Source organism: Myotis yumanensis, unplaced genomic scaffold, assembly GCF_028538775.1.
Source record: "Myotis yumanensis isolate MYYU_CA2020_CCGP unplaced genomic scaffold, mMyoYum1.0.hap1 SCAF_12, whole genome shotgun sequence".
NCBI lineage: Eukaryota > Metazoa > Chordata > Mammalia > Chiroptera > Vespertilionidae > Myotis > Myotis yumanensis.
Window position 1 is genome coordinate 26,799,646 of NW_027223763.1, and position 20,016 is coordinate 26,819,661.

At 51.8% G+C, this 20,016-nt stretch overlaps 1 protein-coding gene across 10 annotated transcripts in view; it reads right to left on the bottom strand.

Annotated features, from left to right (window-relative positions):
• CCDC180 (coiled-coil domain containing 180) overlaps positions 1-20,016 on the bottom strand; it is a 54,701-nt gene that overhangs the window by 26,117 nt on the left and 8,568 nt on the right. For all 10 annotated transcript variants that reach the window (XR_011473393.1, XR_011473392.1, XM_070431122.1 and 7 more), the window contains exons 6-21: positions 18,878-18,966; positions 17,305-17,408; positions 15,879-16,007; positions 15,664-15,774; positions 15,446-15,541; positions 13,411-13,574; positions 11,974-12,093; positions 9,927-10,006; positions 9,459-9,547; positions 7,392-7,514; positions 5,843-6,016; positions 4,921-5,036; positions 3,739-3,865; positions 2,551-2,590; positions 1,965-2,422; positions 579-808 (exon numbers count right to left, since the gene is read on the bottom strand). Coding sequence is in view for 8 of the 10 variants with exons in the window: in XM_070431122.1 (XP_070287223.1) it covers positions 579-808; positions 1,965-2,422; positions 2,551-2,590; positions 3,739-3,865; positions 4,921-5,036; positions 5,843-6,016; positions 7,392-7,514; positions 9,459-9,547; positions 9,927-10,006; positions 11,974-12,093; positions 13,411-13,574; positions 15,446-15,541; positions 15,664-15,774; positions 15,879-16,007; positions 17,305-17,408; positions 18,878-18,966 (2,250 nt within the window). In the remaining 2 variants the exon portion in view is untranslated. The remainder of the gene's footprint in view (positions 1-578; positions 809-1,964; positions 2,423-2,550; positions 2,591-3,738; positions 3,866-4,920; positions 5,037-5,842; positions 6,017-7,391; positions 7,515-9,458; positions 9,548-9,926; positions 10,007-11,973; positions 12,094-13,410; positions 13,575-15,445; positions 15,542-15,663; positions 15,775-15,878; positions 16,008-17,304; positions 17,409-18,877; positions 18,967-20,016) is intronic.

Sequence of the window (20,016 nt, forward strand, 5' to 3'; positions counted from 1 at the left end):
AGCTGGTTAGTCCTAGCCATGGTGCTGTAGAGCCAGAAGGACAATGGAAATGTTCTCCTAAAGCCAAATACAAATATCCATGTTTGATCCAAATTCAAACATGAAGGCCCAGAAACTTGGGAGTTAGGGGTGGTAAATTCTTAGTGGTAAAACTATGGGTCATTTCCATATTCTTCATCATACTTTTTTCAATTTTCTATATTAGTTGTGTCACATAATCAGAGCCAAATACCATACTGATATACTCACTCCTATAGTCTTTATCTACAAAATTTTTTTTTAAGTAAGAAACCCTAAGGTAACCAATGAGCCATGATCTAGATCCCAGAAATATCTTGCAGGGAAAAACATTAGGTCTTAGGTACAAGGCCCAAGACAGCAAGGCATCCTGGGACAGGTGGAGGGGTCACAGAAGATATCTGTAACTGCAACTAATCCTGGGCATTTGTGTTTCTCATCTATACTCTCAGGTCCACATTTCCTCTTCCTTGGTGAAATTAGTCCATTTTTTGTTAAAATGTTTCAACTTGTTAATAAAACTCGACAAGAGAATGAGAATAAAAGGGTTTCCTACTCACTGTTTCTTAACTTCTACAACCAGCCTGGATGGAATGAGTACTTGTTCTAGGAGCCTCGCATTGGAAGTGTCGCTGAGGAGAATGTCAGAAAGGTTGGAATGGGACCCCTTGATGCCCTCCTCTTCTTGTTCCAGAGGCATGAAGACAAAATAAGTGTTCCCACTGGAGACTGTGAAGGACTCCATGTCCTCAGAGGATACGGTCCCCAGGCTCTCTTCCTCGGCTTGGGACTAAGCAGAAAACAAGAATTTAGACCTGACATCATCAAGCAGACTTGGGGATGCAAACACAGGTTCCTTGACATCTGAGGTTATAAATCTATGACCAGAATCTTGCCTGTAGGTTTTTTTGTTTTGTTTTGTTTTGTTTTGTTTGTTTTTGTGGGGTGTTTTTTGTTGTTGCCCACAAAATGCTTTTAAAGTCGGGAAATTACACATATAGTCTAGATTCTGGAATTCTCTTAAAAATCAGAAAACCTGGCAATTCTGAGCCCACCTCCCACGTGACATTGTTGACTGGGGCTGAGTAATGACTGCACAGTTGCCATAGACTGAATGGTGGATGTTCTTCCAAAATTTATAACACCATCGTGTTGGTATTTGGAGGTGGGCCTTTAGAAGGTGATTCAGTCATGAAGGCAGAGCACTCGTGAATGGGATTAGTGTCCTTTTTAAAATAGACCCCAGAGAACTCCACTGCCCTTCCACAGTGAGAAGATGGCCATCTATGAACCAGGAAGTGACCCTCACCGCTTGTCACCGCTCTTTACCGCCTGTCACCATTTTACACTTGGTCTCCAGCTCTGTGACATGCCTATGGGCATTTGAGTTTGAGATCCCTGCTCAGAAAGAAGTCTCACGTGCCAGTTCTTCCACAGCAACACAGGAAAAGTATCTTTTGCAATTTCACGATGATGAAATTCAAGTTACTATTCTGTGAGTTTGAACGTGTCAGGCAAAATTTAATGATATGAGAATTACTTCCCTGTACTTGAAGGAGAACCCTGTCTGCCAACTTGGAGATGGGCCTTTGTTTTTCTCAACCAGAGAATGAGAAGAGAGGAAGGACAGAGAGGGTAAGTTGACCTATACAGCAAAGAGGAGCCAGGAAAGAGAGAGGACCCGGGAAGACCAAGGAGAGCCATATGACCTCAGAGTAGGTTGTCGGATGGGATGTGAGGAGAGGAAGGTGGATTTTAAAAAAAATTTCTATGAGATAATAATTAGGTCCCTATTGGCTAACATAAAAGGTGTGCATGCCTTTGTAATTCTTTATACACACCCCAAGGGAGACCGTGTCACTGGGGGTTCAAGCTTGTATTAATGACACACAGAGGGAACATAATACACTTTCCCCATGCAAAGCACAAACCCATTCTTGGCCTACCTCAACCATAAGTAAACTCTCAGGTTCTTCCTCTTCCACCTCCTCTTTCTCTTCGTCCTCCTCTTCTTTCTTCTCCTTCTCCTCTCTAGTTTCTTCCTCTGCCTCTTCCTCCTCTTTCTTCTCTTCCTTCTCCTTTTCTTGAACCATCACATTTTCCTCACTCGGGGATGGTTTTAAGGAGCTGTCTCTTTCAACCTGCATTGTTTCTAATTCCTGAATAGAGTCCTCTCTCGGCCCATCCGTCCCTTCACTCAGTAAAGGTTTTTCCATCCGGCTCACGACCTCTTCAGTTATGGAGTGTTCAGTGTCTCCATACTTTCCTTCTTCCATCTCTTCTGTGGACCAAGGGAAACTTTCACCTCCACTTGTGCTTTCCTCGCTCTTGCTCGTTTCCATGCTAGCACTCTGCTTCCCCCTCAGTTTTCTCATTCTCTCCTGGTAATCCTTCTCACATGCTTCTGTTGAGGACCAACCCAAAGCACAGAGAAAGACAGGTTACCCATGTAGCCTGAATTGAGTGTCCCCAACCCAAAAATATACACGAGTGGAGCCAGGGAGAATCAGACTTGACTTGTGAAGCGTTTACCTGGTTCCCTGAGTTTGAGAGTGACTTCCCCATCCAAGTTCTACAAGGAGAAAACAGGGACACTGAGCAGCACTGCCCTCCTCCTAAGTGCCACTTCTAAGGGCACCTCCTTTCTTTTAAGTAAAAGGAACTGCCCCTTCCCCCAATACCTAATGCAGGCATTTCACTGGGTCAGCAGGGTATTCTTAATTCAGGGAATCAGTTTTACTTAATCCCAAACATACTAGCAATCCCTTTCATCATACAGTAGGCATTAATAGAATAAAGTCTCATTCTGACATTTTTTGTTATTGTTGTTAATCCTCACCCAAGGATATTTTTTCCATTGATTTTTAGAGAGAGTGGAAGGGAAGGAGAGGGGGAGAGCGAGAGCGAGAGCGAGAGTGAGAGAGAGAGAGAGAGAGAGAGAAACATTGATGTAAAAAAGACACATCAATCGGTTGCCTCCCACACTCGCCCCAACCAGGGGCAGGTATTGAACCTGCAACCTTTTGGTGCTTGGGCCGATGCTCTAACCATGGAACACACCAGTGAACTGAAAGAATTGTCAAATTAGCCTTTTTGGAGTTCGCAGGTCTGGATTCGAATTCCAGCTCTTTACAAATTGGGTCACCTTGGGCAAGCCCCTTAAACCCTGTGGGGCTCAGTACGTGAGGAAGGTGATGTGGGAGGTCAGGCTCGGTGGGTGGGGTGCTTGCCACTGGCCGTGGACTGGAAGTACGGGTGGGTTTGGATGAGTGGAGACAGGCAGATGCCAGCAGAGGAGGAGGAGGAGGACGGGCAGGGGCAGATGCAGGCAGAGTGAGGAGTTAGCTGAAGCAGGGACAGTCACGGCGGAACCAGATGCGGGGCCTCTGCGGTCACCTAGGAGCTGTGGGCTGAGGGCCTTGTGAGCAGAGTGGGGAGGGCAGAGCTGTACTTTAGGAGGGCCGTGTGGCAGTGGTGGGTTGGATGAATGAACTCAAAGAATTGTCAAATTAGGCTTTTATTATAACTCCATCCTTCAACCTCTTCTAATCTGAGGAAGTGGTGCTCTCTCTTAGAAATGCTTTTGACTCCTTGATGTCCTGACATAGAATCTAATTCCACGTGGGTTAGGAAAGGTGTTCAGAGTTGAAGCAAATCAGAACTAGAAGTCATCCTCTGCTTCTCGGTGAATGACTGGGCTTTTTGCATCCCCCTCCGTACCTGCTCAAAGATTTCACGAACATGGAAGTATTTGCTGAGGTTGGAGCTATAGGAGTTGAGTTCGTTCAGAATGATCGCTGAGTACTCCATCACTTCTCTCGTCAAGATGACATGAAATTGTTCATACCTGGGAGGTAGGTGGGTGATACCTTCATCTAAGAAGGGCTCTGCTGAATGTGGGAGACCCCAGCCAACAGCGAAAGCCCTGACCCCACGGAGGTGGGCTAGAATTTGGCATTTAGCTCTGCACAGAGCTGCTGTATAGGTTTCCTTTTACAATGATAGTCCTTGGCTTGCTTTGCTATTTTTCCTGATCATACGAGGGACACATACTTGCTGTAGAACATTTAGAAAACACACACAATAGCGTTGTAACATGGTTCCCACTTCCTGCCCAACTGCCCTAACCCTGTACTTGAACGTCATCTACATGCTCCATCAAACCCTCTGATGCCCCAAGACGCAGGCTTTTATGTTTCCCAGGTAAGGAGACCGAGGCTCAGGGGTGACTTATTTGCCTCAAGATATAGATCGAAGTCCTGCAGACAATCAGCAGTACTATTCCTTTTCTGTAAATGGTCCTCACAGAATTAGTTGTACAAAGGCACAAAGATACAAGATGGTTCACAGAGAACTGTTTTTAACATTGAAAAACTGGAACCAATCTTCAAAAGCGAATCAATTGGGGGATGGTTAAATCATTATAAAGCAACTATATGAATGGATTCTATATGGTAATTTAAAAACAAAAATATATTTGTAGTTATAACCTTTACTTACAAGACACTATATCTCCACATAAACACATGCCCATAAAAACAAGTTGAGCAGGAATAAGGGGGATTTTTCTACATGTTTGTATTGGCTAACTTCCTTTTTGTCTTTAAGAAAGAGCAAGTATGTTTAAAATTTAAAGGAAGGAGAGAGCCCCGTGCCCTTGACCTTTAAGGAACAGGGCCTTGAAACCTCCCTCCATGAGCTTTTCAGATCAATGTCCTCCCTGGAAGTTTCTGTGCTGACTGAGAACGGAGCTGCAAAGGGCCACAACATTCTCCAGAGCTGGAGGCAGCAGCCGAACCTTGAGTTTGTTGGGCACACGCTGGGCTCCACAGCAGGCCGCCTCTGACCCTGAACACGGATGCCGGCTCTCCCCCTCCGTCTCCTGGGGTCTGGCCTGCCTACCTGCCTTTCATACTCTTCAGGTAGTCTTTGGCCTTTTCCAGGTGAAACTGCAGTGATCCCTCGGTGCTTAGCTGCCTCAGTTGGTCCAAGAGCTGGTCGAGGTAGGCCTCCTGGGCCTGGCCGCCCCCCCGAACACAGGAGGAAGCAGATGGGAGTTACCGGAGCTTGCAGAGTGGAAGTGACATGCAGAGACCCTGCCACTGGAACTGAGGTCCAGGTGCCCAGGGCAGGCCCAGGACTCTCCTTTTTTCACAAAAAGGGCACTGCTCTAGGCCCCGGGCTCTTCTCTGTGCCTGGCATGTCCTTCTCTGTCCACTTTACATCCCCGGGGACCCAGCTCCGGTGGGACTTCTCAGGGACCTGTCCCTTACACCCACCCAGCCTCGCCCATCACATCTTCCTGTAGCCCCTGCTCCTCGCTCTCATACTTGAAATCATGCTGAGAAGACCCCATCCACTCCCACCTGTGTGAAGGCAGGTGGGGCAGGAGCCAGCCCCCTGCCGGAAGTAGATGCCCCACACCAGCGGTCGCCAATTGGTGGTCCGTGGGCCACTGGTGGTCCGTGAGGTCCGAAAGGTTGGCGACCGCTGCTCCACACCCTCAGTCTGTCTGTCTGTCATGCACACTCTCTTACAGACACATCTGAATCCAGGGACCCATTGCACAGCCCAGACCGGACTTAGGTGGTCCCATAACCAAGGTGAGCCTCAATTTCCCACTGGCTCAAGTTTTACAGCTAGCTTGAGGTTTTACATTTGACATAAATTTTTGTGTATGGTGTGAAGTGTGGGTCAAAGTGGTATGTTTTTTCTTTTTTGCATTTGAATGCTGGCTAAGTTCACAGGCGACCAGGCAGAACCATCAGGCAGCAGACAATCCGGGCACAGTCCCTCCCACCTCCCCTGGGAGCTGGAGCCATACCTGGCACTGCAGGCTGTGCTTCCGGCGCTGCTGCTCCATCCGCTTATCAAGCTGCAGCTCCTGCACAGACAGCATGTCCTGATGTGCCTCCCACCGCTGCACGGCCTCCCGGAAATAGCTGAAGAGGTCCAAGCTCTGCCACTCTGCCCGCTTCGCTAGGGCCTCAAAGGATTTCTGCAGTTGCAGAACCCAGAGGAGGGGCCCTGAGTGCCAACTGCCCCCAGGTGAGGAGGAGGGCCCCACTCACGGGCTCCCTCTCCAAACAGTGGAGAACTCAAGTCTCCAAGGACTGGCCATTACCGCCCCTCAAGGTCATCTTCTGGGGCTCACCTTGGCTCATGGCCCTCCCTCCTCTGGGACAGCACTTCTAGTCTTCCCAAGGTCATACCCTTGGTCTGGCTGACCCTGAAGCCCCATGTCTAGAACCGCCCCATGGCCACTGAAGTCACTGACAGGAAGAAGATGGAGTTTGGGGTTTGGAAACCAGCCTGAGCATCCGGGTGGCTGCACCCATCTTGGCCGGGACATCTTTCCCTTCGTGAAACTCTGTAACTCTCAGAATCAGAGCCAAAGCCACACTCTGCTATGAAATCCTCAACTCTACTCCACCCTCTTTTGTTAATCCTCACCCAAGGTTATGTTTTCCATTGCTTTTCAGAGAGAGTGGGAGAGGAGAAGAGAAAGTGAGGGAGGGGGGAGAGGAGAGAGAGAGAGAGAGAGAGAGAGAGAGAGAGAGAGAGACCGATGTGAGAGAGACACATCAATTGGTTGCTTTCTGCATGAGCCCAGACCAGGGGCGGGGAGAGAACCCAAAACCCAGGTATGTGCCCGTGACCCTTAGGTGTGCAGGCCAATGCTCTAACCACTAAACAACATTGGCCAGGGCCTCACCTCTCCCCCTTTTAGAAAATCTATGAGCTTTATGCTCTCATCAGTGTTAGGGGTCAGCAAACTCGGCCTGTGGGCTAAATGTGGCTTCCATTCTTTTCTGTTTGGCCCTGGGAGCTAAGCACAGAGTTTATATTTTTAAATGGCTGGGAAGAATAATAAGAAGATATTTAATGATGTGAATATTACATGTAATTTTAATTTCAGAGTCCAAAAAGAAAATTGCATTGAAACACAGCCACATCCATTCATTTCTACATCGCCTTGGGCTGCTTTTGTGTGACGACAGTAGAGTGAGAATTTGTTACAGAGACCTGACAGCCCGCGGAGCCTGAAATATTTACTATCTGGTCCCTCACAGAAAATGTTTGTTGGCCTCATTCCAGATTCTAAGCATCATGGGGCAGGGTTTACTGCTCCTGTGGCCCTTCAGCACCCAGACTGAGCAGGGGCTCGAGGAGCACTCGAGGGTTTCCGGGGAGTCCTGTGTTGTATGGTGCCAGCGGGTGACTGGGGAGCCTGGCTGAGAGCCAGGACTGCTCTGAAGGGGGGCATGATGAGGGAAATGGACTCAGGCCCCCGGAATCCCGTTCTTCCCACGGCCCAGCACCCCGGGTGACCCCGCCCTGCTCCCCAGCGGCAGGGGTCCCCAGCCACGCACTTCCAAGGACTCCAGCTCCTCCTCCACCTTGGTCTGGAGCACTCCCACCATCTGCAGGAAGGCCGGGCTCACCATGCTCTCTGCCTCCTCCTCGGTGAAGGCTTCCCAGTCCAGCAGCTGCTTCTGGAGGGACAAGGCAGAGCCTGGCCGGGCTGGTGGGGGCTCTGCCCCGGGGCCAGGGCCTGGCCCCTGAGATCCACCTCCCCCTAATCCCTGAGATCCTCAGGGAAACCCTCACAGCAGTGGAGATGGCCTGTCTTTGTGGTCCGCCCACTATGTCCAGGTGCTGTGTGCTGCCCTCTCCTGTCTTACTGCATCCCCCAGATGTGTCCTCATTGGCCCCATTTTTAAAACAAACATGTTTTTATTGATATCAGAGAGGAAGGGAGAGGGAGAGAGAGAGAGACATCAATGGTGAGAGAGAACCATTGGTCGGCTGCCTCCTGCATGCCCCCTACTGGAGATCGAGCCCACAACCCGGGCATGTACCCTTGACCAGAATTGAACCCGGGACCCTTCATTCCATAGGCTGATTCTCTATCCACTGAGCCAAACTGGCTAGGGCTCCCATTTTGACAGATGAGGAAACCAAGGCTCAGAGAAGCCGGAGGCAAACAGCTGGCACATGGTGGGGCCAGAATCGGAACACAGCATTGCTCTACTGCAGACCCCACAGGCACAACCCACCATCCTGCGTGGCTTCAGCGTGGCTGCAAGCCAGACAGGGCTCCCATTTCCTGTAAATGACTTACGCTAACTAGAAAGTGGGCTCTCTCTATCAACAAAGCTTCGGTTTAATGCATAAAATCTAAAATACACTAACCTCCCCAAATTAAAAATTTGTCTGCTGTTCAATGTTTCCAGTGCTGCTGAAGAGGAATGCCAAGTGTCCTCTGTCAAGCTTAATGCACTCTTAGGATACGGGACAACTTCATTACTCACCCCCTGCGCCGGGCAAGGGACAGTGACAATGGGCGCAGGTGTCAGCTCTCAGGGCCAAGGTCGATGGAGCTCTGGGGGAAGTCCTGGGCGGCAGAGGGGAGGGGAGGGGAGAGCTGGGGCAGGGGCTCTCAGAGGACATGGGCTTTACTTCTGAGGTGTGACTGGGAAGCACTTGGCTGTCCCTAAGGCCACAGAGCAAATGGGCAGAGCCCTGTGGGCTTGGGCAGCCCCTAGGCCTTTCACACATGGGTCTCCTCATCTCCATATGGGACTGGCGACGCCCACTCTGCAAAACCGTGTGGGATTCAATGACAGGGTATGCAAGTGGGTGGCACAGGCCACAGAAAGAGCAGCACTCGGACCATGCGTCACTCTGTGAAACGCTCTGCTCACCTCAGAGTCCCGGTGGCTGAGCAAAAGCGGGGCAGACATGTGAGGGGTGGAGCAGCAGCAGCATGTGAGGGGGGGGGGGGGGCGCGGGCGGGCAGCAGGTGGGGCCCTCAGAGCCTGGGGACTCCTCCTGCTACAGCCGGCAGGCTAGACCCTCCTCACAATGATCGGCTTTTGTGTGTGTGTGTGTGTGTGTGTGTGTGTGTGTGTGTGTGTGTGTTTTAAATTTAAACAGTTTTACTGAGGAGGCAGGGAGAGAGCATTTTGACAAAATATTTCCTTGCGCCCCAGAAAGCCAGGCACTGTCATTGAAGGGGTTTGTGGGTGAACTCGCTGGCTCACCGTCTGACAGAGGTGGGCGCAGTGAAGAGCACTGGAAATACCCCCATACACCCTCCGCGGGATAAATGATGTCAAGTGCTGTGACACGGAGTGTCAAGGGTGAGGTCTGAGGTGCTCAGGGAGCATATCACTTTGCCTGTGAGATCTGGGAAGGCTTCCTGGAGGTGATCATTCATGTTGGGCTACAACCTGAGGGACAGGTGGGAAAAACTGGGGAGCTCAGGTTCCAGACAGAGGGAAGAGCTTCAGAATACCCATAGCCAGTGAAGGCCTGGGGCCTGAGAGAAAGGAAAGCAGGGGGCCCGGGGGGAGAGAGAGGCAGGGCGGGCCAGGGAGGGGACAGCAGGCCGAGCCGGCGAGCCTCTCCTCGGGCCCACAGGGAGGGACACCCACCTTGCACTTCTGCACGTGCTCCAGGCACTCCTGCCAGGTGTCCTCATACTGTACACGGAGCTGTATCATGCAGTCCATGTGGTAGGAGTCTCCACGGGCAGAAACAAAACATGTCAGCTGCTCTTCCAGAAGGAAGAGGGGCGATAGAAAGAGGAGTTCCCCCTTTGCTAAGGGCAGCGTCTTCTCCCCAGGAAAATGCCTGAACCAGGACTACAGAGCTCACCTAAGTTATCCTGGCTCTCCTGGCTCTGCCAGGCCAGGGCGTGGTGGTCCCATATGAGCCCTCAGAACGTATGCCTCCCTTCACACCCATCCCATCTCCCCCAGGAGGGCCTTGCCACCTGCTCCTGAGTTTATAAGGAACTCTCAGATAAATGACTGGCTGACTGACAGAGGAAGTTGCTACGAAGCTACTACTTGAGCAGCGTTCTGGAGAGACCCGAGGGAAACCCCGCAAACCCCACTCACCAAGGCTGTTGTTGATGGAGTCCAGAGAAGAATACCATTCATCCAGCTGAGCTTTGCTGTAGTTGGGGGGCAGAAGGTCGCTGGGAAGGAAGACAGGACAAGTAAGCCAGGCCTGAACGGAACCTCCACTGATGGAAACGAGTGGGTCTGCAGGGAGCCTGCTCCGGAGCAGGGTCTGTGACTTGTCGGGGTTTCCCGCTGCCACGCACATACCTCATGGAAAAGTAACTCATGTGAACGAGCCTGTTACTTAGAAAAGAAAACCGAATTTTCCTAATGGGAAAAAAACACACAGCTTACCTCACTTGAGCAAGGAAACCACCTTTGGGAACCTAATCTGAGATAACAATACAAAATGCATACAAAGTTATGCATTAAGACAGTCGCTGAACATTACTGTTTACAAACACACAAAAACCACAACCTTCATATCCAACAATAGGGAATTGTCCAAATAGAGCGCAATGAATCCTCTTGTGAAGTCATTTAAAAAGTGTGCAGCTAGCTGGTTTGGCTCAGTGGATAGAGCGTTGGCCTGCAGACTAAGGGTCCCAGGTTCGATTTTGATCAAGGGACAGAAAAAGGACATTAGTGGAAAAATGGGTAAATCCAAAGAAGGCTGATGTTTAGTTACTGGGAATGCATCAAAGTTTAGCTTCTCAGTTTTGACAAATGTCGAGTGGTAACAAGATGATGACATGAGGGAAACTGGGTGAGGGACAGACAGGAATGCTGTGGACTATCTTGGTAACTTTCCGGTAAATCTAACATTACTCCAAAATACAAATGCGTCAGCCTGCGGACCGAAGGGTCCTGGCTTTGATTCCAGTTAAGGGCACATGCCCGAATTGCGGCTCGATCCCCAGTAGGGGGCGTGCAGGAGGCATCCTGATTGATATCTCTCTTGCACTCTCCTTTCTCCTCTCTCTAAAATCATTAAAAACATTTTTAAAACATTTTTAAATTATATGCACATATGCTTATTGGATCTAAGTACATTCATAGGGATTCTCCCTGGACATTGGATAAGCCCGTCTTGGGCCCCTGGGAATCTTAGCACCACTCTCCCCACCTCACTGCCCACAAGCCAGCAGAGGGACCGGGCAGCCTGACCAGAGTACAAGGGCTGGGGGAGGTGCAGACAGAGCAGGTTTCGTGGGGGCCTGGCACTGAGTTTTGCCCAGTTTAACAAACAGGGGCTCAGAGTCAGAAATAAGTGGAGTTATGGAAAACAACAAAAGCATTTTCTTTATATTGAGATGTTTATCCACCTTGTTAATTTTACACCCGCGTGAAAATGAGGTCGCATGTGGAGCGGGAGGTACCAGCGAGGGGGAGGCTGTGTGGGGCTCTAATTGTCATTTATATCCCAGGAGAACTTGGGCAAGGTGGTGAGGGGGCCCGAGTCCCAGGGTTACCAGGATGGGAGGGACCAAGGAAGACATTGTCTCCAGCCTGCGGGACCACACAGGCTCCATCCTGCTGCTGGGAGTGGATGCCACGGGCTCCCCGGGCAGTGGGCTTCCAGGGTCTAGAACATTCAGTGTACCTCCCCCTAAACAGCTTATTATGGGATTAGCGCTGGGTGGACCCGGGCCTGAGGGAGGTGCCCACAGCCTCTAACAGGTCCCCTGTCCTATAGCAACAGTCTCCTCACTGACCTCCCAGCCTCCAGCCACAGACCTCTCCAAACTGCAAAGCGGATGGAGCCAGTCTGCTCCCCACTGCTCTCTGGATAAAGTCCAACCCCTTAACCTGACTCGCTCTCCCCTCACTGTCTCCCCACCTCCCCGCTGGTCATTGACTCTCTCCAATCTCTTTGGTACAGTCCCATTAAACTTCTTTCCGCAGCAAACATACCATGTTCACTGTTGCCACTGGGGCTAGAACAATGTAGAATGTGGGCCCAGGCCCAGAGACCAGGAGATGATGGCCTAGTCTGGAGGATGCCTCAGGAGAAAGGTCTGTGCTGGGGACTGGGCCTGCCTCCCCTGTGGGTGCCCAGGGGCACCCCTCCCTAGGGACACCCCCCTCCCCCCCACTGTACCAGATGGTGCAGAGGTGCCTCAGCCGCTTTCCCTGCAGGGCTTTCTGTTTCTTCAGCATGTTCTCCAGCTCCTTCTTCACGGCTGGAGGGTCCTGGATCCTCTCACTGGCCATGAACTCACTGGGTATCCAGACACATTGGCACCATGGAGAAAAGACGGGGGGCAAGGTGGTTGGGAGAGAAGGGATGAGACCCACGGTAAGAACATTCAGAACTCCACCACCCTTACTCCACTCCCAGCCCCTTCCTCCCCACCTTGGGCCTCTGGGACGCTGGGGAAAGGAGGTGGAGGAGCGGAGGGGGCGGAGGGGAGATTAGAACCAAGGCCCTGTCCGAGAGACTCTGGTGCTAAGAGCATGAGACCAGCAGGCTCAGACCCGGGTGAGGGACCTGACTGCTGCCTGCCAGCCCTGTGACCTGGGGCGAGTCACTGCCCTCCACGCGGCATCTCAGGTTCCTCTTCGGGAACGGAGCTGATGATGGCCAGGACCCAGCAAGATATTGCGAGCAACGCCCTCAGCACCGTGCCTGACTCACGGGACATGCCCAGTAAGTGTCAGCCGCTGCCATCACTGTTGATGACTACTGGCATTTGTTAACCTCCCGGGTCCAGAGCTGACCCTTTTCATGCGGCATCTTGCTGAGCATCACTGGCCTGTCACCAGCCCACCGTGCCCGCTCTGCACAAGGAGAGAGAGGCTCCGAGTGGTCAAGGGTGAGATCAAGGTCACAGGGAACGTGCAGGTGGAGCAGCTTTCCTCCATCCTCCGTGTCAGACTCTGGTGCTCCCATCGGGAAGCGCGGATGCACACCTGCAGACCCACAGTACACACGGACAGACACTGGTGTCCTCAGACATCTTGGCTCGAGGCATCCCTTCCTTAGCAAAAGACCGCCTCGTTTGTTGGCCCAAAGGTCCAGGGCCCTTGTATCGGTATGAACAAAAGTGCCACCTGGCAGAGGAAGCGTGGAGATGGGCCTTCACTTCACCTCCCCTCCCCTGGGTGAAGTTTGCCATCGGAGTGGGACAGATCCAAGCCGCTCTTTCCACCCCGGTAACGCAAGGCCACGTGGAAGAGTGAAGAGTGGAAACTGGGCAGATAACCAGACGAACGCTGCCAAACAGCCTGCACTGCTCTCGGAAAACGCGTGTGAGGAAAACAAGATGCAAACCTACACACGCAGCGTGGGCATCAAAACGCCTGCGAGAAAACACCACAACCCCAGCTGCGCTTCTCGCTGCGGCAAGGGGTGCGTGGTGATTTTCAAGTTCCTCTTTATGCTCTTATCTACGTTAACTTTTAAAACAATAGCACACATTACATTCACCACCAGAAAACTGCAGCATTTTAAAGCAACGGCAAAAAGGAAGGGAGGATGCCACCCCCCCACCCCCCGCCTGTGCCCGCCGGCCAGGGGGGCTGGGCAGCCGCTGACCTCAGGTTCTGCAGCAGGACATCCTTCTTGACAGCCTTCCAACCGTCAACCAGGCTCTGCCAGCGGCGGCGGCTCTCGAGCTCCTGCTTCAGCGTGGCCTCCATCAGATTGACAAACAGCTGCGCGATGGCCCTCCGGTTGCCCAGCAGGGCCTGGTTTATGACCTGTGGGCACAGGCAGGCAGGCTCTAGGTGGGTTGGGGGGCTCTTGAAGGCTCAGTTGGACAGGGTGATGGGAGGCTGGAGAGGGACCGGGTGAGGTGCGGGCTCAGGGGCGGGAGGGGAGCGGTGCGGCCGTGGCCAAGCGGCGGGTGGCGGTGTCTGAGGAGTCCTGAGGGGTCACTGGGCACTCAAGAGACTGCCCCGAGCTCCATAGCCATGGCAGCGACCAGAGTCTTTCCCGAAGGCTTAACCATGAGCCGAGAGTGAGCTTCAACACAGCTCCAAAGCCACCTCCGACTGTTGGTTAAAGACACCGATGTTGGTTTGCGGGAGTTGAGCACTCCAGAGGGCTCTCGGTGTTTAACTGTTTTCTGTTTTGTTTTTTAATAAATTTGTTCCAAAAGCAGAGCGCCCACGCCATCAGGGAGCAGCCACATATGGCCACGCTGAGAACCGGGATCCAGTCACCAAAGGGGGCCGGAGCGGGAACACCCGGAGGCAGTCCTCCCAGTGTTCTCTCCTGGGCACGCTGGGCATGGCAGTGGGGAAGTTCCTCATTGTGTGGTACTGCTCTGCCATTTACGTCCCTGCCCCCTTCATGGACAGCAGCCTCTCCCACTCCCCCAGGGGCAACAGCATCCAAAAGTGCCTCCACACACTTCCTGGATCCCTCCAGGCACTGCCCTGGGCTGGGGGTGAGGACCTGCCAAGTGCAGCGAGCAGAACTTCCTGCAACGCTTGTCACTGGAGCCTGAGGCTCGATGCAGCTGTGCTTCCTGGCATTGCTAAGTATCTCCCGAGCCTCCCAGTCTGCGGCCGTAACGTGAAGATACGTACAGCACAGGGAATTCTCGAAATCCAGTGAGATAAACGCACACAGGACAAGTGGCATGTGCCAGCGTTATAATGAGTCAAATAAACCTGAGGAAGGCAGACCGTGAAACAAAACCAGGACATGGCTAACTCTGATCCCCTGATGGAGCACACGGATACAAGTTAGGAACTCTTTCCTGTCTCAGAGTGAGAGCTGCCCTGGCCGAGCCCCTCCGCTGTCATCCTCCCAAGTTCTGGGGGGTAAGTATGATTGTCCCCATTTTATGGACAGGGAGCTCCAGGGACAGGAGCGGAGTTACTTCACGCCTGCGCAGTGAAGAGGGACGTCTGTGCTCGCTCCCGGCCCGTGAGACCCCAGGCACAGACCTGGCTGAGCCCATCGGCCATTCTGAACGCTGCGCTCCCTGCGCCATTATCTGGCTGCCAGCTCTTGGCCAGGACCTGGGAACCCCTGCAGGCAAAACGCGCCTCTGAGGAGCCAAGAGCAGTGCCCTTTGTGCAGCAGAGGAGCCAGACTTCACTGGCTTGGGAGACACTAAAAAACAACCTTGAATTTCTTGTATTTTTCATCCCAAAGAAAGCAGCCGGGGAAGGCTGGGGTGGTGGACAGGGAAGCAGCGGGAACAAAGCCAGGGGGCAGGCATGGTTCAGCAGGAGGAGAGACAAGAACCACCAGGAAAACGAGACTAACAGAGCAGGCGGGCGTCACTCATGAGGGCACAAGCCACCCTGCGACTGTGCCAGCTGCGAGATGACGCCCCAGAGTGCAGCCCCCGTTGTGCTGCACGTGGCAGCTGAGACATGGCCCCGTAGGCGCCTGTAAAGTCGTCAGTGCTCCAAACGATGGCGCTGTGTTCGGCAGACGGAGATTAAGATGGCAGGAAAGCATGGAACGCACTTTAGAAAGATTCCCATTGAAAATATTTAACTAAGAGTCTGGTTCTGAACCTAAGTGGTTACAGAGTTACTTGGAAATGCTACCTGTGAGAAGTCCGTCATTTCTGAGGCACCTGGCTCTGGGGCACATGAAAACCACTCACCTTGGCTTCGTTATTTATCAGCCTGTACACATCGGGCTGCATGAGGTAGGAGGTTTTCTCTATGATCAGCACGTATTTCTTCAACACGCTCTTTAGCTAGAAACGACAAGGCGCCATAGTTAGTGACGCTCGCTCGTCCTGGAGAACTGAAAGGAAACAGGGCATGCCTCCTACAAGTGGAAATCACCACGAGCCCACCCACTGGCGGGCCGACTCACTCTGTCTGCCCGGGAGAACTCGAGTGAGTTCAGTGTCTCATCCAGCTCCTTAATCCCCTGCTTCTGGAGCAGGAACCTCTGGGCCACCTGATCCCACAGCTCCATCAGGGTCTGTGCCGAGAAGTTTGGGTGAGGCTGGGAGGACGGAGGGCAAGGCGGGAAGGAGGAGGAGGAAGGCTGGGGATGGGGCCGGCCAGCCCACCAGGGACCCCTACTTGGATGTCGTAGTCTACCAGGTTTGTGTCGTTTTCCACTACTTTGAAGAGACAGTTGATGTTTTCATCACACTCAGCCAGCTTTTTTAAAAGAAGTGCCCCTGGCTCCAAGATGAGCGGTTCCATTTCCTAAAACAGGCCAGGAGAGCGATAGCTACAGCATCGATAGCCTCGGGCCAGGGGGAAGCCCCCCAATCTGTAATGAGGAAGAATCAGCCGAGGTCCTGTTTCAAAAATAATACTAATTCTTACCCAGACCTAAGGAGTGTCGATTCACTAATTAGCTCACAGCTAGAGCACAGGGGCAGCCACCACTCGGGGCACAGAGCTTGTCCTCAGACTCACTTGGTTCTCACCACAGCCTGGGAAGTAGGTGCTGACATTTGGCCAGGCCCATGGTTGGGACTCAACAAATATTCATTAAAAAAGGCCTTAAAATTAAAAAAAAAAAATTTTTTTTTAAAAGGCTGTAAGCCCTGGCCGGTCTGGCTCAGTGGTTAGAGTGTCGGCCCACACACCAAAGAGTTGCAGGTTGGATTCCCGGTCAAGGGCGCATACCTGGGTTGCATGTTTTATCTCCGGCTCTGCTTGTGGTGGGTTCAGGAGGCAACCAATTGACATGTCTCTCTCACATGAATCTCTCTCTCTCTCCCGCCCCCCTTCCACTATCTCTAAAAAGCAATAAAAAAAAAAATATCCTCAAATGAGGATTAAGCCGAAACCGGTTTGGCTCGGTGGATAGAGCGTCGGCCTGCGGACTGAAAGGTCCCAGGTTTGATTCCGGTCAAGGGCATGTACCTGGGTTGCGGGCACATCCCCAGTAGGAGATGTGCAGGAGGCAGCTGATCGATGTTTCTCTCTCATCGATGTTTCTAACTCTCTATCTCTCTCCCTTCCTCTCTGTAAAAAATCAATAAAATATATTTTTTTAAAAAAAGAAAAAAAAATGAGGATCAATAACAACAAACAAATAAAAAAAGAGAGAAAGGGAAAGTGGCCCATAAAGAACTCCAGGTTTCCTTCAGGTGGGACTAAGCCTCAGTTACGTTGTGTGACCAAAGCCACCGAGCTCATGTCCCGTTGGGGCACACTGGCAACGTGATGAGCTGGGCCCCATGAATAGGCTTAAGCGGGGAGATCAAAGGCTGAGGCTGGGCTTTGGCACTAGACCTGGAGTCCAGTTTCCACTTGGCCCCTTAAAGGCCAAGTTAGACAAGACTTCCTGGGCTCACCTGTCAAATGGGAGTCATGACAGAACCTGACGCAGGTGACAACATGCACTCAGACGTGTCTACTATGGCTCTGTCCACACGACGGTGGGCCGCTGAGAACCGGGGAGCTGGGGGGGCAGGGGAGGGTGGGGGCCGGGACAAACCTGCCTTCGGAGGCCCAAGGATGGAAGGGGAGCAAAAGCACAGGTTCTCACCATCCCTATCTGGGCGATCTCCTCCTTAAAACTCATCAGAGTGTTCTCGTAGTTCTTCTTCTTGTAGTCCCCTTGAAAGGTGACGGTGCTGACCCTCTCAGGAACTGGGGGAGAACAACAGAGGTGGTGAGGCTGTCCTCAGAGCTCCCGGGCAAGGGGAAGGCATCCAGGAAAGGGCAGCAAGGTACAAAGTGCCCTGGCTCAGGAGATGCATCCCGAAACCAGGCCAGCAGTGCCAGAGGCTTGAGGGAAAAGAGGGAAGATGAGGTGATCCCTAAGTGCTATAGAAAATGAAGCCTCACATATGCAGTTAAATGCTGGCAAAAAGTTCCAAAAGGTATGTACAGAATGGGGCCCATTATGTCTTTTAAAAATTAGTTTTATAGAAGGAAATACATACAAAAATAAGAATAACAACACTTACATGTGCCAGTTGTTGTTCTACCTCAATTACTTATTGGTCTTATTTTACAAGCGAGGACACTCAGGCTTGGGGTTAAAGGACAAAGGCCGTCAGTGGCTGAGCAGGGATTTGGACACAGGCCCTCTGCTCTAGGGTCTGCCATCTCACACTGCTCTGCTGTCCCCTGAACCTATGTGGAAGCTGAACACCACATGTTTCATGGGGGTGGGCACTCTTGGGAGGAGAAGGGGTGCTATTGTAGAGGCGGAGTTTTTACTTATCTCCTTTCTCCGTTTTTCCATAGTGAGCATGTCTTACATTTTTAATCATAAGGAAAAAGACCCTTCGGCCCTGGCTGGTTTGTCTCAGTGAATAGGGCGTCGGCCTGCAGACTGAAGGGTCCCAAATTCGATTCTGGTCAAGGGCACATGCCTGGGTTTCGGGCTTGATCCCCAGTGGGGGACATGCAAGAAGCAGCCAATCAATGATTCTCTCTCATCATTGATGTTTCTATCTCTCTTTCTTCTCCCTTCCTCTCTGAGATCAATAAAGATGTATTAAAAAAAAAAAAAAGAAAAGAAAGAGATCCTTCATAAGAAACCGGTTTGGCTCAGTGGATAGAGCGTCAGCCTGCGGACTGAATGGTCCCAGGTTCGATTCCGGTCAAGGGCATGTACCTGGGTTGCGGGCACATCCCCAGTAGGAGATGTGCAGGAGGCAGCTGATCGATGTTTCTCTCTCATCGATGTTTCTAACTCTCTATCTCTCTCCCTTCCTCTCTGTAAAAAATCAATAAAATATATTTAAAAAAAAAAAAAAAGAAAGAGATCCTTCATATTGAGATAAAGTCAACTAAGAATGTGGTATGAAGGAAGAAAATGTGGATTGAGAAATTCTCTTGTGAAATCACAGTAAAGCGAGCATCATCCTTTACCAACTGGTTTTCATTAGTAATAGTGATAGTGCAGGAAGTCCCTTCCTCCGCCGCCAGCTCCCTATACTGGGAGAAGGCTCAGGGGAGACGGCCCAGGGGAGAAGACTCCGGGGAGAAGCCTCAGTGGGAGCTCCACACAGTGAGGGCTTCAGGTGCTTCTACGTTAAGCTCCTAGGAGGTCCCCAGGGGCTCTCTGGGGCCCAGGCCAGGCCTGCCCTTGCTGATTGGAGGCTCACCGATGGTGTCCGTGAGGCCCCGGACTTCTCGGGCAGCGATGGTGCTCTCACTCTCTTGAGCTTTTTTTTTCTCGGTTATTTTCTTTTCCCTGAGGAAAAAAATAGAAAAGAACAATGAAACCCCAATATCCGCACCCTCAGGGCAGCTCTGGAGGAGGACTGACTTCCTGTCCCAGAGTCCCAGCCCTGAGAGGGTTTATGGCTTGCGCTGAACTGGAAGAGCCAAAGGGAAGCCCAGCTTCTGCTACATTCTTCCAAGTGCCCTGAAGGAAGATGCAACCCTGGCTTTCCTTTCCTTTTCCCCCACGTAAGGAGTCTGAGCTCACGGAGCTGAAATCATCTGCTCAAGTTTAGCTTCTGAACTTAGAAGTCAGAAGGAACCCCTGATCTTTCTGCTCCAAACCCACCAGCTCCCATCTCAGGAAATGGCACCTCAGCTGTCCATCCAGGAGCTCAGGCCAGAGACCCAGGACTCCTCAAATCCAATCTAGCACCTGGTCCATGGGTTCTGCCTCTAAAATATACCTGACATGACCTACTCTCCCTCTTAAGGTCCCACCAAGCTTAAATGGACTGCTGTGGCCTCCTGCCTGCCTCTTCTTGCAGCTCCCTAGATTCTGCACGTGGCACCCAGAAGGCCTTAATAATGAAAATCAGCTGCTCACTTCAGTAATGTCCAAAATACCGACTGTGGCGTGCAAGCCTCTCCCAGCCTCATCTTCCTCTCCCCAGGCCACTGACTTCTTCAGCCTCCGGCAGTGGACCGAGCCCATCCGGCCTCAGAGCCTTGCCCATGCTTCCCTTCCCTCATCTTCTGGGCTCAGCTGAGTCCCTTCCTCAGAGAGCTTTCTGGACTTCCGTCCCACTACCATCTTCTGTGTCAGAACCCTCCCACCTTTGGGGAGACCATCTTATTTATTTACTGTAGAGGCCTCAAATTCCAGGAGGGTGGGAGCCCCATGCCTAATGCCTGGCCCTCAGCACTTAATCAATAATTTGGGAGGTGGGGGGAGAAAAGGAGAAGCAAAAAGTCCTAAAAAGCAGGTGTTATTACCTCCCTGGTACTTCCTTCCTACCTAGCACTCATCTTGTGTGAGCTCTTTTTGAGTTTTTGAAGGCTCTGATGCACCCCCAGTGTG